The following is a 14,801-nucleotide window of genomic DNA, read 5'->3' on the forward strand; positions in this document are numbered from 1 at the left end:
CTAGCGCCAGGGAGGGTGCAGTACTCATAGGGGGGGCTCACGGAGCGTGAGGACCCCGAAGCCAGTAAGGGCGCAACTTGCAGGGTGTGTAGACTCCAGCCCAAAGAGGGGCATTTAAAGAGCCCAGTGTGGGCACTGCAAGTCCCAAGAGAGGGATGATTTTATTAGGAAGCCCAGGCTGGGCATAGAGAGCCCCAAACAGGGGGCAGTATTATTAAGGAGCCCAGCAGGGCCCAGAAGGTCCCAGAGAAGGGGGACCATTGCGAGGCCCAAGACCAATGCTTGAGAGGCCCAAGGGGGGCCAGATTGAGAAGCCCAGGACAGGAGTAGTGAGCCTGGTAACAGGCTAGCACTACGAAAAACCCAGGACAGGGGCAGGGTGCTGTGGTGGACCCAGACTGAAAGGGTTAGCAGTACAGTGCCCCAGGAGAAGGGCAGTGCTGCGGTGGTCCCCAGAAAAGAGGATAGCAGCACAGGTTGCCCGTACCAAAAAGGGTAGCAGTGCGGTGGGCCTAAAGGACCGGAGACTCGCTAGGAAGTCCCATAGCGGGCTGGGTTATTTTAGAGAAGGCCCAGTGGGGGCTCGACGAGAGGCCCAGTGGGGGCTCGACGAGAGGCCCAGTGGGGGGCTGTATATTGGAGAGAGCCTGGGGAAGCGGGTGTGTTGACAGACCAACGTCTAGTACATCAGCGAGGCTTGGGGCGTGGTATTAGGGGTGGTAGGAGCCACGCGCAGCTCATAAGGCTAGGGTGCCTGGAATGCACCCAGTGTACCGGGAGACCCCTGGTGGGGTCCGGGAGAACACGGGGACGGAAGTCCCAGCTAACCGTGCCGAGGAGATGTAAGGCAGCCTCCCAACATATTTATTGAACATCAAAGACGTGGCAGGCGAGAATAGAGGGTGCCCTTGGGCCGAATTGGCATGGAGAGAGGGCCTTAAGGAGATCACGGCCCTCCTATAGGACCCCGCCGTGACACACCTGTGTAGGTAATGGTACAAAGGCAAAAAAAGGGACGTGTACCCCTTAGTATTACAGCAAATGTACTCTACAAAGCAACACATCTTGTAGGTTCAGGGACAAAGAAAATGGCTTGCGTATTGTGGTCCAGTTCCCAAAAAGGCTACCTGGTGGTATCTTCTAGCCAGGAATCTCTCTAGGATAAGCTGAAACATAGTGCAGTCAAGGTCCTATTTAAGCACTATTTGAGGCAGCCCTAAACTAAGGTAGAGTAGGCGGTACTCCAGACATGAAAATCTTTCCATGCCACTAGCTTCTCCTCAAATGGAAATGAAGGAGATGGATGATAGCATGTGAAAGCCATCCATCCCCCTGCTTTTTTCAGTGAATATTGGAAGAATCTATTTGAAGAAACACCACCATCTTAATTTTCTTGAGCAAAATAGAATCAAGTCTTGGGAAGCTACCCATATTTTTTCTGAAGGAGAAAATGGATGAAATGTGTTATTCCCCAAGGTCTCAGAGAGGTAATGAGGTCATGTTGGATAGAACTACATTCAAAATATCTTGAGGGGCATAAATATTGAACGACCAAATAATAAGATAGCGTCTACATGGAAGACATTGTCAAGTGTCTGATGGAATAAGGAGATTAGGTTGACTGGTGCATGCGTCTCACTTAGAACAAAGTATGAAAGAAAGTATGTATGCATCTCAGAGGAAGGGTCTCAGGGAAGCAGATGCGTGAGATGGTAGGTACCCCTCAAAAAGTTTTGCCTGTATCATGAAAATGGAGGCAGCCACAGAGAGAGAACAAGGGTGTTTTTTAATCTTATAGATTGCAAAACAAGTAGGTTGCCTTTATAATCCAGATGCAGCTGTAGGCAAGGGAAAGAAACCAGTTACCAACAGACTCCCTTCACATTCATCTCCCATGCACTCAATTTGTTTTACTGTGGCTTGTGTTACATATTTGCCTTTCTATCAAGGGAAGTACAGCACACTACAGCACGAAGATACCTAATCTTATTTTCTTGTACCTCAGTGACACTACGCCATGCTTCAAATGGAAGGCATACAGCTTTATAACTCAGTAAGAGTTTAAAAGCATTTATAGTTTCCAAGGCAGAACTTCCATCAGAGACAAACAGCAGAACCTACCCCCTTGGCCTTCTTCCAGGATGACCTTCTTCCTACTTGGGGAATAACCATATGCTTGGCCAGAGGGCATGCAGTCTGCAGCTTGCAGAGGACTCCAGAATGGCACAATCATACAGGGCATTTTATTTTCTGTATTTGCTAGCCTCCTGTTTCTTCAGCCGTTAGAGAAAATGGCTCAATTCTGTTCAGATGAACAAGGATGATATTGTGCTTTTTTAAAGCCAGATGCTGAATCCTCCATATTCAGCAGTATAAATCCCTCATTTTTATTAATTCCATGCATCAAATTCTCCGTTCACATGTTCCTCAATCTGAATTCTGTGTAGGTTTCCCAGGCATGCACTGTGTGCTGTCTATGGCACAGTGTCAATATTATTGCTCTAAGGAGTCCTCTCCTTTGGAAACCAGTGCTTCAGTTATAGTACTTCCTCTTAAACAATTTAAAAATAGACAGTTTTAGTGTCTATTGCAAATGCCTGAGCTTCGTGCAGGATTTACTCAAATGAAGGAGGAAACTACTTCAGATTAAATCGTGCACACAAAAGTACATTTGATGATCTCATCTTAAGCCTTATCACAAAAAAGCAGAAAATTTGGCACTGCTAACCAAAGCTAGGAGTCTTTGAACAGAACTGGAATAACAGTGCATTTGTAAACCTGTGTAAGAAAGCATAAAAAATGCCTGTCAAAGGTAGTTTGTCTCTAGCCTTTCTTCTTCTAAGAGCTATAGGTCTCCCTTTTTCTTTTTAAAGAGATAGAATAATATACAGGGATAATAATATAATATGTAAATAGTATATGTATGTTATTTATATAATAAAATGGTAATGTTATTATAGGATATGATACTTTCCACATTTGAGACGCTAGGGTAAAGTACTGTATATGTTTTTACTGCCTTCACAGATAGCATTTCAGATCTGGTTATCTGAACACAAGAAATTGTAGAGAAAAATTAATGGCTGCAAATATTTAAATGAGAAATAGTATTAAATAATTATATCCTGCAAATTCCAATACATAAAGGTATCCACCATTTCAGCAAAGAGATCACGGTTGAGCTGTTTCTTTCCCTCTTTGTTCCTCTTTATGCCGTTTCATTTTTAACCTATTAACAACATTTTCTGTGCTAGACAGAATCCATTTGATAATGCAATAGCACACAAAAAGAAAGAAAAAAAGAACTATGGAGACTGTCCTTTTTTATAATGGGAAAAAAAAGTTTTTCTACTAGTAGTGACACTACCTCAGCTTGCACTCCCTCACCATATGTGAGATCAGACAAATAACAATACTTGCCTGTGGGACCGCAGAAATTGATGACTGAAAACAAATTAATAGAGCCCTGCCCTCTAACGCAGTTCTAACCCATTTCTCAGTCTTACAAGGCACTGTGTTGCTAGAGATGCCCTCTTTTGAATAAGAGAGTAAAGCCAAATCCTATTTGTGATCATTAACAAGACACATCAACATTTTAAGAGCTACATTCAGACAATGACTACAAAGACTTCCATTCATGAGAGTGAGAGCGATCACAGAAACACAGCATAGTTTTCTACAACTTTCACTCCAACAAAGAAGCGCAAGCTGCTCTGTGAAACCCTTAGAGTAACTGACACTGGACAGAGAGGAGTGATGCCAAGGGGTTCTCACAAAACACTGGCACCCAGCAGGTCTCTTGGCCAATCTCTGGATTGAGTGACAAACATTCAAGCAGCCAAAAGATTCTTTATTATTTCTTCTTCAACCTCAACAAAATTGGGATATATGGGTGATTTCCCACACCCCCCAGCCTGCAGCTTCACCGCCTCACGTCCCTACTGTGTTGCATCAAGAATTAAATATTTACACAAACTTGGAATGTAATCAACAGCCTACAACTCTCACCACAAGGTAACATGATGACTTAACAAGAGAAACAATAAGACTGTAAATTAAATTAAAAAGGCACTTTGGCTGGATCAGTTGTTAGCATGAGCTCCAATTTTATTGCAGTGGACAGCTGGGGGAAAAATGAATGGTTCGGTTTATATTATATAACATCTTCAAACTGGTGCAGGCTACAGTCTGTCAACCATAAGATTTGTGTTCCAGTGCTTCAGCACATCCCTTATTAATAACATTAATGATAGCAACAACAAGCCAGGCAGTAATACCTATGTGGCATTGCATTTATTAGTGCCTGTAGTCTTGGAAAACTGCATGCCAAGCAATCCCTAACAGCAGATTCTCCCATTCAAAGCAGCTATTTCCTTCTCTGTGGGAATCCCGCAGAAAGGTTTTCCTGTCAGTGAAGCACAATCACAGGTTTTAGTTAATCAAATATTCACTAAATGTTCAGCTAAGCTTTACCTAACCCAAAGCCATCAGGTAAGTTAATGTAACCTGACTGCAAGTGGTTCATAAAAAAAATCTTCCAGCACTTTTTATAAGAACAGGGACATGATTCCTAGCCAAATTTCAGCTAACTATCCTCTGACTTAATTCTACAGATTCAGCTGGACACAGTATTGTTTATATCCTTGTGTTGCTGTTTGACAGCTTTGGTCTTCCACCCTAGAGGTGGTTACATTCCAACAGCAGATGATGAGAAACTTCTCTAATGAAAGTTTTTAAAAACTGAAGAGTCCTAGAGACTATGGAAATGAAAGATACTATATAAATGAAAAAGACTAATATTATTAAACTTAAATGCTGTGTTTTTATGTTATGACAAATTTATGGATTAATATTTTATTGACCATTAATTAATTAAACCCTATCGGCAATCATTTTTATACTTTTTTTTCATTTATTTTCTTTTTTTTCCTTAAACTTTCCTCTAGGTCAGTGGTTTTCAACCTTTTTTTCTATTTGTGGACCCCTAAAAAAATTTGAATGGAGGGATAGACCCCACTGGAAATTTTGAATGGAGGTGCAGACGCTTTTGAATTGTAAGTGTGAGTATTCACATACTTTTGATTGATCGTAGCCATTTTTGGGGATCCCTTGTACAGTCTGCAGACCCCCAGGGCTCAGCTGACCACAGGATGAAAATGACTGCTCTAGAATATACAAAGTTGTGATTAAACTGCTTTTTCTTCTTCCCAACGAATGGAAAGGAGTCTTTAGAATCACTTCTGCAACGCTGGAGTCACTCTTCCAGTATAACGAAAAGGAGTTCCAGCAATAATTTCCTTATTGGGAGATTTTCTTTACCCTTTGATAGTCTTTACAGGTCAGCACTTGCTTAGCTTAATTCCTGTTTACTATAATCCAGTGCTTGTGCTTCAGCCTTTTGTTATTTCATCCTGATTGTGAAACATTTTATCTTAATAGACTAATTCCAGTAAAAGCATAAATAAAGGCAAACGATTGTGATTGCTGAGCAGGCTAATTTTCTCTTGACTTAGTATATTTTTATGAGTTTGATCTCATTCTTTTGGCATTAGAATTCAAGTGAGTCACCAAGGATTTAGGGTCATTCCCCCTTGTTTTCAATGATCCACAAAGCAACAATTCTTAGGAGTTGTTAAGCAACGTATGATATGATATGCACTATGGTCCCAACCCACCAAATCAAAAGGAGATTTGCCATTGACCACAATAAAAGCATAAACTAGTTCTGTCTTCACATCATATAATCTTCATAAGCACAGTGTGTTATACCAGAATTTGAATGTTGTCCAAAAATGGCCACATAATATCAAGTACTCATCTGATAATGTTTTACCTTGTAATAGTTCCCAGGAACACCTCTGCTTGGTCTGGCTCAGATTTGTAAACCACTGGGAATCCACCATGGCTGGTGTTAGCAAGGAGCTGAGCCAATGAAACAATTTTTTCTTTTAAGTGGAGGACTCTGACACAAGGCTCCATGACATCTCTGGCAGAGAACAATTCCAGGTTTAACCTGAAAGATACAAAACAGACAGCTAAGGATTATTTAGTAAACAGGAAACAAGGCATACTGTACCATGTTAGCATTTGACGAGTTTATCATGTGTTAGTAAATTACTTCAAGATGGTAATCAATCTGTTTTATTTGTGAATATAAAAAAAATGTAATTACCCAATAAAATTGCTTATCAAGCATTGCCTCTCTGTGTACAAGATACATGATAAATTCAACCATATGCATAGTGTGATCTTTTTAGGATCTTGGAAAAGCCATTCATCAAACTTCATGACTTTTTCTCATTAAAAAAAAAAAAAAACCCAAAAAACCTTAATCTGAACTGAAACATTGCACAATGGAGGCCTGGTTTAGGCGGTATAAATTGGAGTAGTCCAGAAAAATTAAGGAATCCACTCAACATCACAGCAGTTTTCAAGAGTGGAGGTGACAAATTTGGGGTGAATTTTTGAAGACTTCTGACAAACCATAAGTGATTTTTCCAGTCTTGGTTAACATCTTAAACACAAGGTGCTAAGTCTGAAGGAAAGAAGCTTTATTATACATTAGTTGCAATCACATACATGTACCACTATTACTGAGGGTGGGGCACAATGTACAATAAAAATAATTTCTGCTAAATGCTAATGCAACAGAAATGTTATGTGCCAGATCTGGACCAAAAGAGCTATGGACTTGGCTCAAGGATGTTTTATTCTTCTGTTGTCATTCTCTTTCAGGAACTTATTCACTGCTAACGGTTTCAAATTGGTAATCAACACGGATATCAGAATTCCTTATCTAGAGGTGAGTAAAACAAAAGTGGAGACCTGTCCATAGCCTCTTTGCACCAATCTACCTTTCAACCCTGGAATGTGACCCCTCTAGTAGAGAAAGAAAAAAAAAATCGGCTCCATAAATTCTGGTTGTTATCCTCCCTGAGAGTCCTAGTAAATATATTGTTTAGTGCCTGTGATGTGGCTCCCCACTTAGGTGCAAATAAGCTGAACTGACAGTTCGCTTGGCATGAAGTATAAAATACCCAGAAAACAACAATGAGTTTTGCTATTACTAACTGGCCTGGATATGCACCCGCCCCAAGATAAATTCAAATTCTTGTGTTCACTGTACCAGTCCTCCTGAACTACACACTGCTCCATTCATAATGGCATCACACAGAGTTCAGGCAGTAATGTACATAAGATATCATTCCCAGTGCCTTAGACCAAATAAAAACCTGTGGGCTATATTCTGCAAAAAATAAAACAGACTGCATGCAGAATTCAGTACTGTTCACCACAAATAAAGCTGGCAGAAACTGGGATACAACTTCAGATCATATTGAGTAGTGTTTATTGTTCCATTGCAACCAATGAATCTACTTGCAAAATAAAAATACTACTCACAGTGGGTGCTTGTGTACAGGTGCTTGTGTACAGGATGCCCAGACAATGTACACGATGAAAATTTCCCTGTGTGGATTAATGGCATCACACTTTACATGTACACAAGTTCCTAGCAATTTAAATGAGTTTGCATTGTTTAGTTTGCAACAAAGCAACTTGGAAGGATGCTGTCATTAATTTGTCACATGTACATGGCAAATCACTGAATGACACGTAGTAAGCCCCTTTTGTCCATCAGGTGTTGCTATACATTTTTTGTGTGGAGAGCCCCCTTGTCCACCAAGTGTCACTATTATTTGCAGGGGTGTAGGTTGAAAGAGCCACCTGGATACCACGTGAAGAACTGCTGCAGTACAGAACAAAACCCCCCACAAATCGCACACCACTGATTATGACATATCACCCCTCCTCTGAACCCGCACGGAAAATCCTCAAACAATTGCAAACCACACTAGAAAGAGACCCTATTCTTAAAAAGATCTTCCCAGATCCACCCATCCTAGCCTTCAAACAAGCACCGAAACTCACTAACCACATCACCAGAAGCAAACTTCCTCAAGCCAAGAAAACACCAAATGGATCCAGACCATGCCATGACAAGAAATGCAAAACCTGCCAACACATCTCCACCACCCCCACAACAGAGCCATCAGCATTCCTGGATCTTACAGCTGAACCTCCACAAATGTAATATATCTTATCCAGTGAACCAAATGCCCTGATGGAAAATACTTTACGTAGGAAAGACCAAACAACAACTGCGCACCAGAATGAACGCACGCCGGAAATCTATCAAAGACAGAAATACCCAATTACCTGTGGGGGAACATTTCTCACAAGAAAACCACTCTCTCTCCAATCTCTCAGTCCTGATCCTCAAAGGAAACTTACAAAACACTTCCCAGAGATGAGCCTATGAACTCCACTTCATCAACCTCCTGGATACTAAAAATCATGGACTAAATATAGACATTGGATTTTTGACAAATTGTAACCTGCCTGACATCCAACTCCCCAGGTATCTCTCCACTATTCATCCCCCTTCTCTCTCCCCCCCCTCCCCCCCCAGCCTGTCTCTCACCCATTGACCCCTCAATCTACATTTTCACTGACTGCTTGTCTTGTATGCATACCAGCCCAGCCTCTGGCTTCTTTACTTTTCAATCCATCCAGGAAGAGCACACACCAACTGCTGAAACTTCCTTAGCCTGACGAAGGGTTTTTGAACCCAAAAGCTAGCTTAATAATTGTTTTCCAACTATTTAAGTTGGTCTAATAAAAGATATCAGATTCACCCAAAGAACCTTGTCTGACTATTATTTGCAGGTATTGTGTGTAAAGAATGTTTTAAGACACCAAGTATAGCTGCAGAGTCTGACATGAATCAATCTTCTGCTGATCCTTTATCATTATTTTATTAAATAAAGAATTCAAAGACATTGATCTGTTGTTGTCATCTCCTATTTCACTTGGTGTGGTGGGTGTCCAAAGGGCCCCAGGGTGTGTTGCGGGGGTGCAGATGAGGGTGATCACAGGCTCTTTTGTTGATTGATCAGTGTCTGCTGCATGTGCTCCCTTCTCCATTATCAGGGATAATGCTGTGCGTGGTGTACCCTGACCCCCTCAGCACTACTTTAGAAATACCACACAATGAAATATGCTATTGAATGTTGGTCACCTAACTTGGGGTTAATACTGTGAGTGGTGTCACAAACCCAGTCAACAGATTAAAAATGACCTACGCTGGTGAAAGTTCTATCCTGTTCCCTTAGTTCAGGGCTCAGGGTTAATAACCGATTGCCCACTTTACTTTGGCTGCCAAGCATGGTTTTAATTGTATTTAAAGCAGTAAGCGGGCGCCTGGTCTCCGGATGGTGGATACTAGCCTGCAGGCATCATAACATTGGTTTTTTTTGGTGTGCAGACCCCCTCTTCCCTCCTCCAAAGCTGACCTACAGCTCCAGGAGGGTAGACACTTTTCCTCATTATCCCTGGTGACTGAAGTTTGAAGCACAAGCTGACCCGAGGCTTGGGCCTACCCCACACAAGGGAAGGGGCAGGTGGGCTCCCAGGCAGGCAGGTGGTTGGTCAGTCAGCCAGGGACCCCTGGGAGCAGTGTCTTGACACATGGGTGACTGTATATCCTGCTGTTGTGCCATGCATGGACAGGGATTTTTTGGAGTGCAGAGACAGCAGCTTCCCCCATGGCTGCTGTGCCATGCCTGGTGTAAAGAAGTCTGACTCTGTTGGGCAAACACACCACTGACTGGCACCAAAAATTGCAATAGAGCAGGTGAGGGCTGGCCAAGTTGGGTGGATTCCGCGTTCTGTCATCCAAAAGTTCTCCGTCAAGCTCTGAAAATCCAACTTAAAGCCAAGTTCTTTTACTTAGAAATTATTATTGCTTAGATTGATTTTTTTTCCCACAGTTCGTACACTGTTACGGTAGTTAAAAAAAAAAAAAAAAATACTGTTATGTAGTAATTGCACATCATTATCTTATAAAAGTTCTGTGGTTTGTTTAATTTTGTTTAATTTCTGGTGTGTAAATAAAGGTTTCTACCATCTTTGTTCAATTCTTCACTTCGAACACTGTCAGTCATCTGGTTCAACTTCTGACTCCTGATAAACTCAATGTGCTCAGAGTACCCACCCAATTAGTGCTCCCCACATTAACAAAATACTGGAATAGCCCACCACCACCCAGCCTTGGCAGAAGCAGCCCCCATTGCTGCCATGCCCAGGCCCAGCCTCCCAGCACTTAAGAAAAAAAAAAAAGCAAAAAAAAAAAAAAAAAAGCTCTGCACTCACCAACTGGGGATGAAGGCCTCTGGGGACTCATGGCAGAGTCCCTCTGTTTAGGGTGGAGCAGTGGGGATCTCAACCCCCACTCAACACCCTCGCAGCAGCTGTTGCATTGCATGGGTGCAACGTGGCTCAGTAGGGCGCCGCATGCCATCTGGAAGCTGAGGCAGCTGCACCTGTCAGCCAGTGCCCAGCTGCAGTGGACCCAGCTCCCAGACAGCACACGGTGCCCTAACAAGCCATGCAGCACCTGTGCGATGCGACAACTGCTACACAGGTGCCAAGCAGGGGGGCAATACCCACTGCCCACCACTGCCCCACAGGGGGGCTCTGCCACTAGCCCTCAGAGGCCCTGATCCCTGCTCCTGCAGCCGGTGAGTGCAGGCCTTTTAAGTGCTAGGAGGCTGTGGCCAGGCAGAGCAGCCAGGGGGGCTTCTCCCATGGCTCCTCTGGCTGTGCCTGCCTCTGCCCTGGAGGGGGGAGCTGCAGGAGAAGCCCCATGGCTTCCCCATCCCCCTCCCAGCCTCAGCCTCCCGGCACTTTAGAAGGACTGCGAGGCTGTGACCAACTCTTCCTGGGAGCACCTCAGAAACATTCTGAAACAGCCAAAAGATTTCCAAAATGTTTTGGATGGCTTCCTTTAGTTTTGGAGATGTTTCAGAGCCTTCCGTTTCATTTTGGATTCAGTGTTTCGGGCACCGAAACAGGCAGAAACACCCCCAAAATGAAACAGCTGCCAAAATTTCACACAGCCCTAGTACTGTGCGTACTCTTTCATCAGTGCAATGTGTCCAGAAAAAGCATGTTTTTCTTCGGTTTGGTTTACCTCCCCCCCCAGAACCTATGCCTCTACAACCCATCTCATATCAGCAGACAGACACAGACAAAACATCAATTTAATTTAACCAAAGCATTTATTTTACTGTAATTAACTGAAGCAAAAAAGAAATAATATGGGAACACAATGCCCACTCCCCAATTTGCTACAGATGCATCAGCACAGCACTAACAACTAAAAACCCATCACCCGTCAATGGCTCTTCTTCCCCCCTCCTTCCCCCCCGCCGGCCCCCTTGTCTCACCCTCCACTTCGTCCCTAAAGTGTTGTGGCACTCTCTTTGTCCTGATAAAGTAAGAGCATCCCTCACTTGAAGGCACAGTGGCTGTTGCTGAGGTTGTCACTATTGGAGCTGATCTCAGATAGGGTTTTCTATGAGGGTCAGCTTATGGATAGGGGCATGCAGGGTGGATGTTGCATGGCTAGTCTGGGGTTGTGGGGGAAAAGGCAGCTCACAAATGGGGGCTGAGGTCATGCGTCTAAGAGCTCCCGTCTATACTTGACTTCCATACACCGGCTCCAGACAATATTCTGACAGCACTTATTAGCCAGGTCAAGGAATTCCCTTGTGCTGGTGTGACAGGTACACGATCAGGGCCGACCTAAACGTGGCCTGCACACCTGTTCCTGGGGGCAACCACCCACCTTTTCGCCTGCCATGCCTTGTTGTTAATTGATTAATTGGTGTTAATTAGCAGGAGGCTGCCCTTGTACTGCCCCGCTGCTAGGGGGCACTATCTGCAGCTCTGTTTCCTCCCCTACACCGCAGCCCACACCTCGCTGATGGAATAGTCGTTGACTCAGGTCTATCACTATCTGGCCCCTTTCTGTTTTTTCTGGGCCTTCCTTCCTTAGATGCACTCCCTCCAGTGCTAGGGTGGGAGAGAGACCTATCTCACTCTGCGCCCTCTTCTCCAGGGCCTCATCTACAATGCTGCCCCCACTCTGGGGCCTTCTCAGTGGTGCTACACCCTCTCCTGGGGCTCACCACGCCCGCCCTGGGGCTTCCCAAAAATGCCGCCCTCTCCTGGGGCTCTCCTTGCCCCCACTGGGGCTTCTCAATAATGAAGGCTGCCCTCTCCTGGGGCTCTCTGTGCTCACACTGGGGCTCCTTAATAATGCTGCCCCCTATCTGGAGCTCACCGTGCCCAACTTGGGCTTCCCAGTAAGGCTGCCCCCTATCTGGGCTCACCATGCCCACACTGGGCTTCTCCATAAGGCTGCCCCCTCTCTGGTGCTCTCTGTCCCCACACCAGGGCTCCTTAATAATGCCCCCTCTCTGGGGATTCTCAAGTGCCCTTCTCTAGGGCTGGGGTCTATGCACCCCGAACACTGTGCCCTCACTGGCACTGGGGGACTCACTGCCGAGTGGGGACCCTATGAGGCCTCCTCCAACCCCTAATAGTCTCACCCAAACCACCAGTCTTGTAACAACAACAAAACACAAGCCCCTGGGCTGTAACATAAATTAAAGCCACCTGGCTAAAACATCAGTCCGGCCTACCAGGGAATACTCCTTCCCTCATCAGTGTCAAAACACTGCTCCTGTAGTCAGGCCTCCCCCTTCTCCCCTGAGAGAGTTCCTTCCTCTTGGGCCGCTGGCAGGGAACTGCCTCTGGCCCCAGCCCCTAGGGTTTATAAGGGCCAGGCCCCGCCCCTTCTGGTCAGCTGACCTTCCCTGGTTGCCCTGGCAACCCACAGCTGGGCTTATTTCCTGCTAGGGCTTCCTCCCCAGCAGTTTTCCCCTCTTTGGGAGCAGGGCACCTCAGTGCTCTGTGACAGCTGACCATGATGTACTGTTGAGCTGCTGCCTCTCGCTCTTCAATGTTCCTATACACCTCCCAGAGTTCATCCCCCCATACTCATGATTCAGAAGCTGCCACCAAAGCTTCCATCATGCTCGTCTTGACCATCATTGCCTGTGGCAGTGTTCATGCATTCAGTCAGCTCTTGTCCATGCTGGTGTCCATGCTTTGGGTGCACGTCCCAAAATTCCAGCAGATGTGGTAGCTGGCAACAGGAATGTGTATGTGTGGGGGGGGAGGGGGGAAGTGGTCAAAGAACTCATCCCCATATCCTGTAGCGGACAGACTATTGGCGATCACCAAGCAGCATCCATGCCACTTGGCAAATTAACACAGCCACCTGCAAAGAATGATTATATAGGAACCCAGATGTCTCCCCAGTCCACTAAGGAGTTTGTTGTACATCACTCACCAGCACAAATTTCTGCCGCTAAATGAATTAACGCTTCCCCTCCCCCACTCCCAAGCAACCTTAAGAGGGCTCAGCACATGCACCCCCACATAAGCAAAACATTGCACAATTGAAAACAGTGGATGTATTTGCTGCTTACAAAATTAACACCCTACCTCCCACCTTGCCATACTTGGCCTTGGCACAGGAGTTGGGCTAGATCCCCATAACCCCTAGCCACCCAAAACAATCTAGTGCCCCCCTTCCCTGTAACTTACAAGTCCCCGGGCATGGATCCTCAGGTGTCCCCAACACCAACACTGATCTTCGGTTCTCTGGAATTTCTGGCATGTTGCACAAATGTGGGGACAGTACCATCATGGAATCTGATGCATCCTCTTCCTCTGGGTTACGGAGGAAAAGTATCAGGGAAAGTGGGGTCATGGTCAAAACAACTTTGTCTTGGTTCTCCCTGTCCTGCAGCTGCTGTGAGCACTTGCCCCCACCCCAACTGGTTGCCTGAAGGCCGCACAGTGCATATCACACTGCCTGCTGCAGTAGCAGGACAGTCTCTGGATTCTTGCGGGCTAGGTGACATTGTGGCATCCTGTAATCCCATTGTGCCGAAGGATCAGGAGCAAGCATCACTTGCATCCTTTGTGAGAATGCAGGACAGCTGCTCATAGAATGGGGCTACTGTGCATCCTGCCCTCAAACAAGAATTCTGGTCCTTGGTCCAATGGAAAGCACATTTCAGGGCCTTCATCTTGCTGCAGCACTGTGCCCAGTCCCGGTTGTGGCTGCAATCCTTTATTTCCTCAGTAATAGACACACAGACTGGCTTATTTCATTGATTTTCCAGCTGCATCAGAACCTTCCAGTCCCCCCAAATATCTGCCAGTTCTTCCCAGGCCCAGTTGGAGCCATGGCTTTGAGAGGAATCTGGCTGCTGCTCCAAACCTAGGGTTCATGACTTGTTCTTCAGTGCCTCCATTGATTATATTTTTCGGGGCCAAAATGAGTCACTGAGAGAAGGGTCGCTATGCTCTAACCAGAATCACAAGATGCTTTCTGCCCCTGGCCATATGGAGGACATATTACTGACCAGTGAAAGATAGCATTCAACTACTACCTCAGCAAATGCCAGATAACTGTTGAATGTGCCTTTGGTAGTCTGAATGCACAGTGGAAGTCACTGAACTACAAGCTCAAGGTACAGCCAGAAAACATTATGGCATTCATTGTGGCAGCCTGCATGCTCTACAACATTTGTGAGAGCAGGGGAGAGGTTTTCAATGACTCCTGGTCTGAGGAAGTGCAGGAGGCAGACAGACATGGGCAGCCTGGCATGGTGCCACCTATGATCAGCATGCAAATGCTGGTCGGGGAGCCATTGTGCAGAATTGCTTGGTCACATAAATTCAGGCTGCTGCAGATGGTGAGGGTGCTCTGTAGGCCATCTATGGATCAGTACTGAACACTAAAATGTTCAGCAATTACCATCAAGTGTTTCTATAAATAAAATAAAAATGTTGTTGCAACACTTTTGTCTGTCTCTTGT

At 45.2% G+C, this 14,801-nt stretch overlaps 1 protein-coding gene across 3 annotated transcripts in view; it reads right to left on the minus strand.

The window, feature by feature from the left end:
- Window positions 1-14,801, minus strand: part of LOC102570620 (H(+)/Cl(-) exchange transporter 6) — a 133,564-nt gene that overhangs the window by 22,209 nt on the left and 96,554 nt on the right. For all 3 annotated transcript variants that reach the window (XM_059724106.1, XM_059724107.1, XM_019498718.2), the window contains exon 12: window positions 5,834-6,013. In XM_059724106.1, the coding sequence (XP_059580089.1) occupies window positions 5,834-6,013 (180 nt within the window). The remainder of the gene's footprint in view (window positions 1-5,833; window positions 6,014-14,801) is intronic.

Source organism: Alligator mississippiensis, chromosome 3 (assembly GCF_030867095.1).
Source record: "Alligator mississippiensis isolate rAllMis1 chromosome 3, rAllMis1, whole genome shotgun sequence".
In the NCBI taxonomy this organism is placed as follows: Eukaryota; Metazoa; Chordata; order Crocodylia; family Alligatoridae; genus Alligator; species Alligator mississippiensis.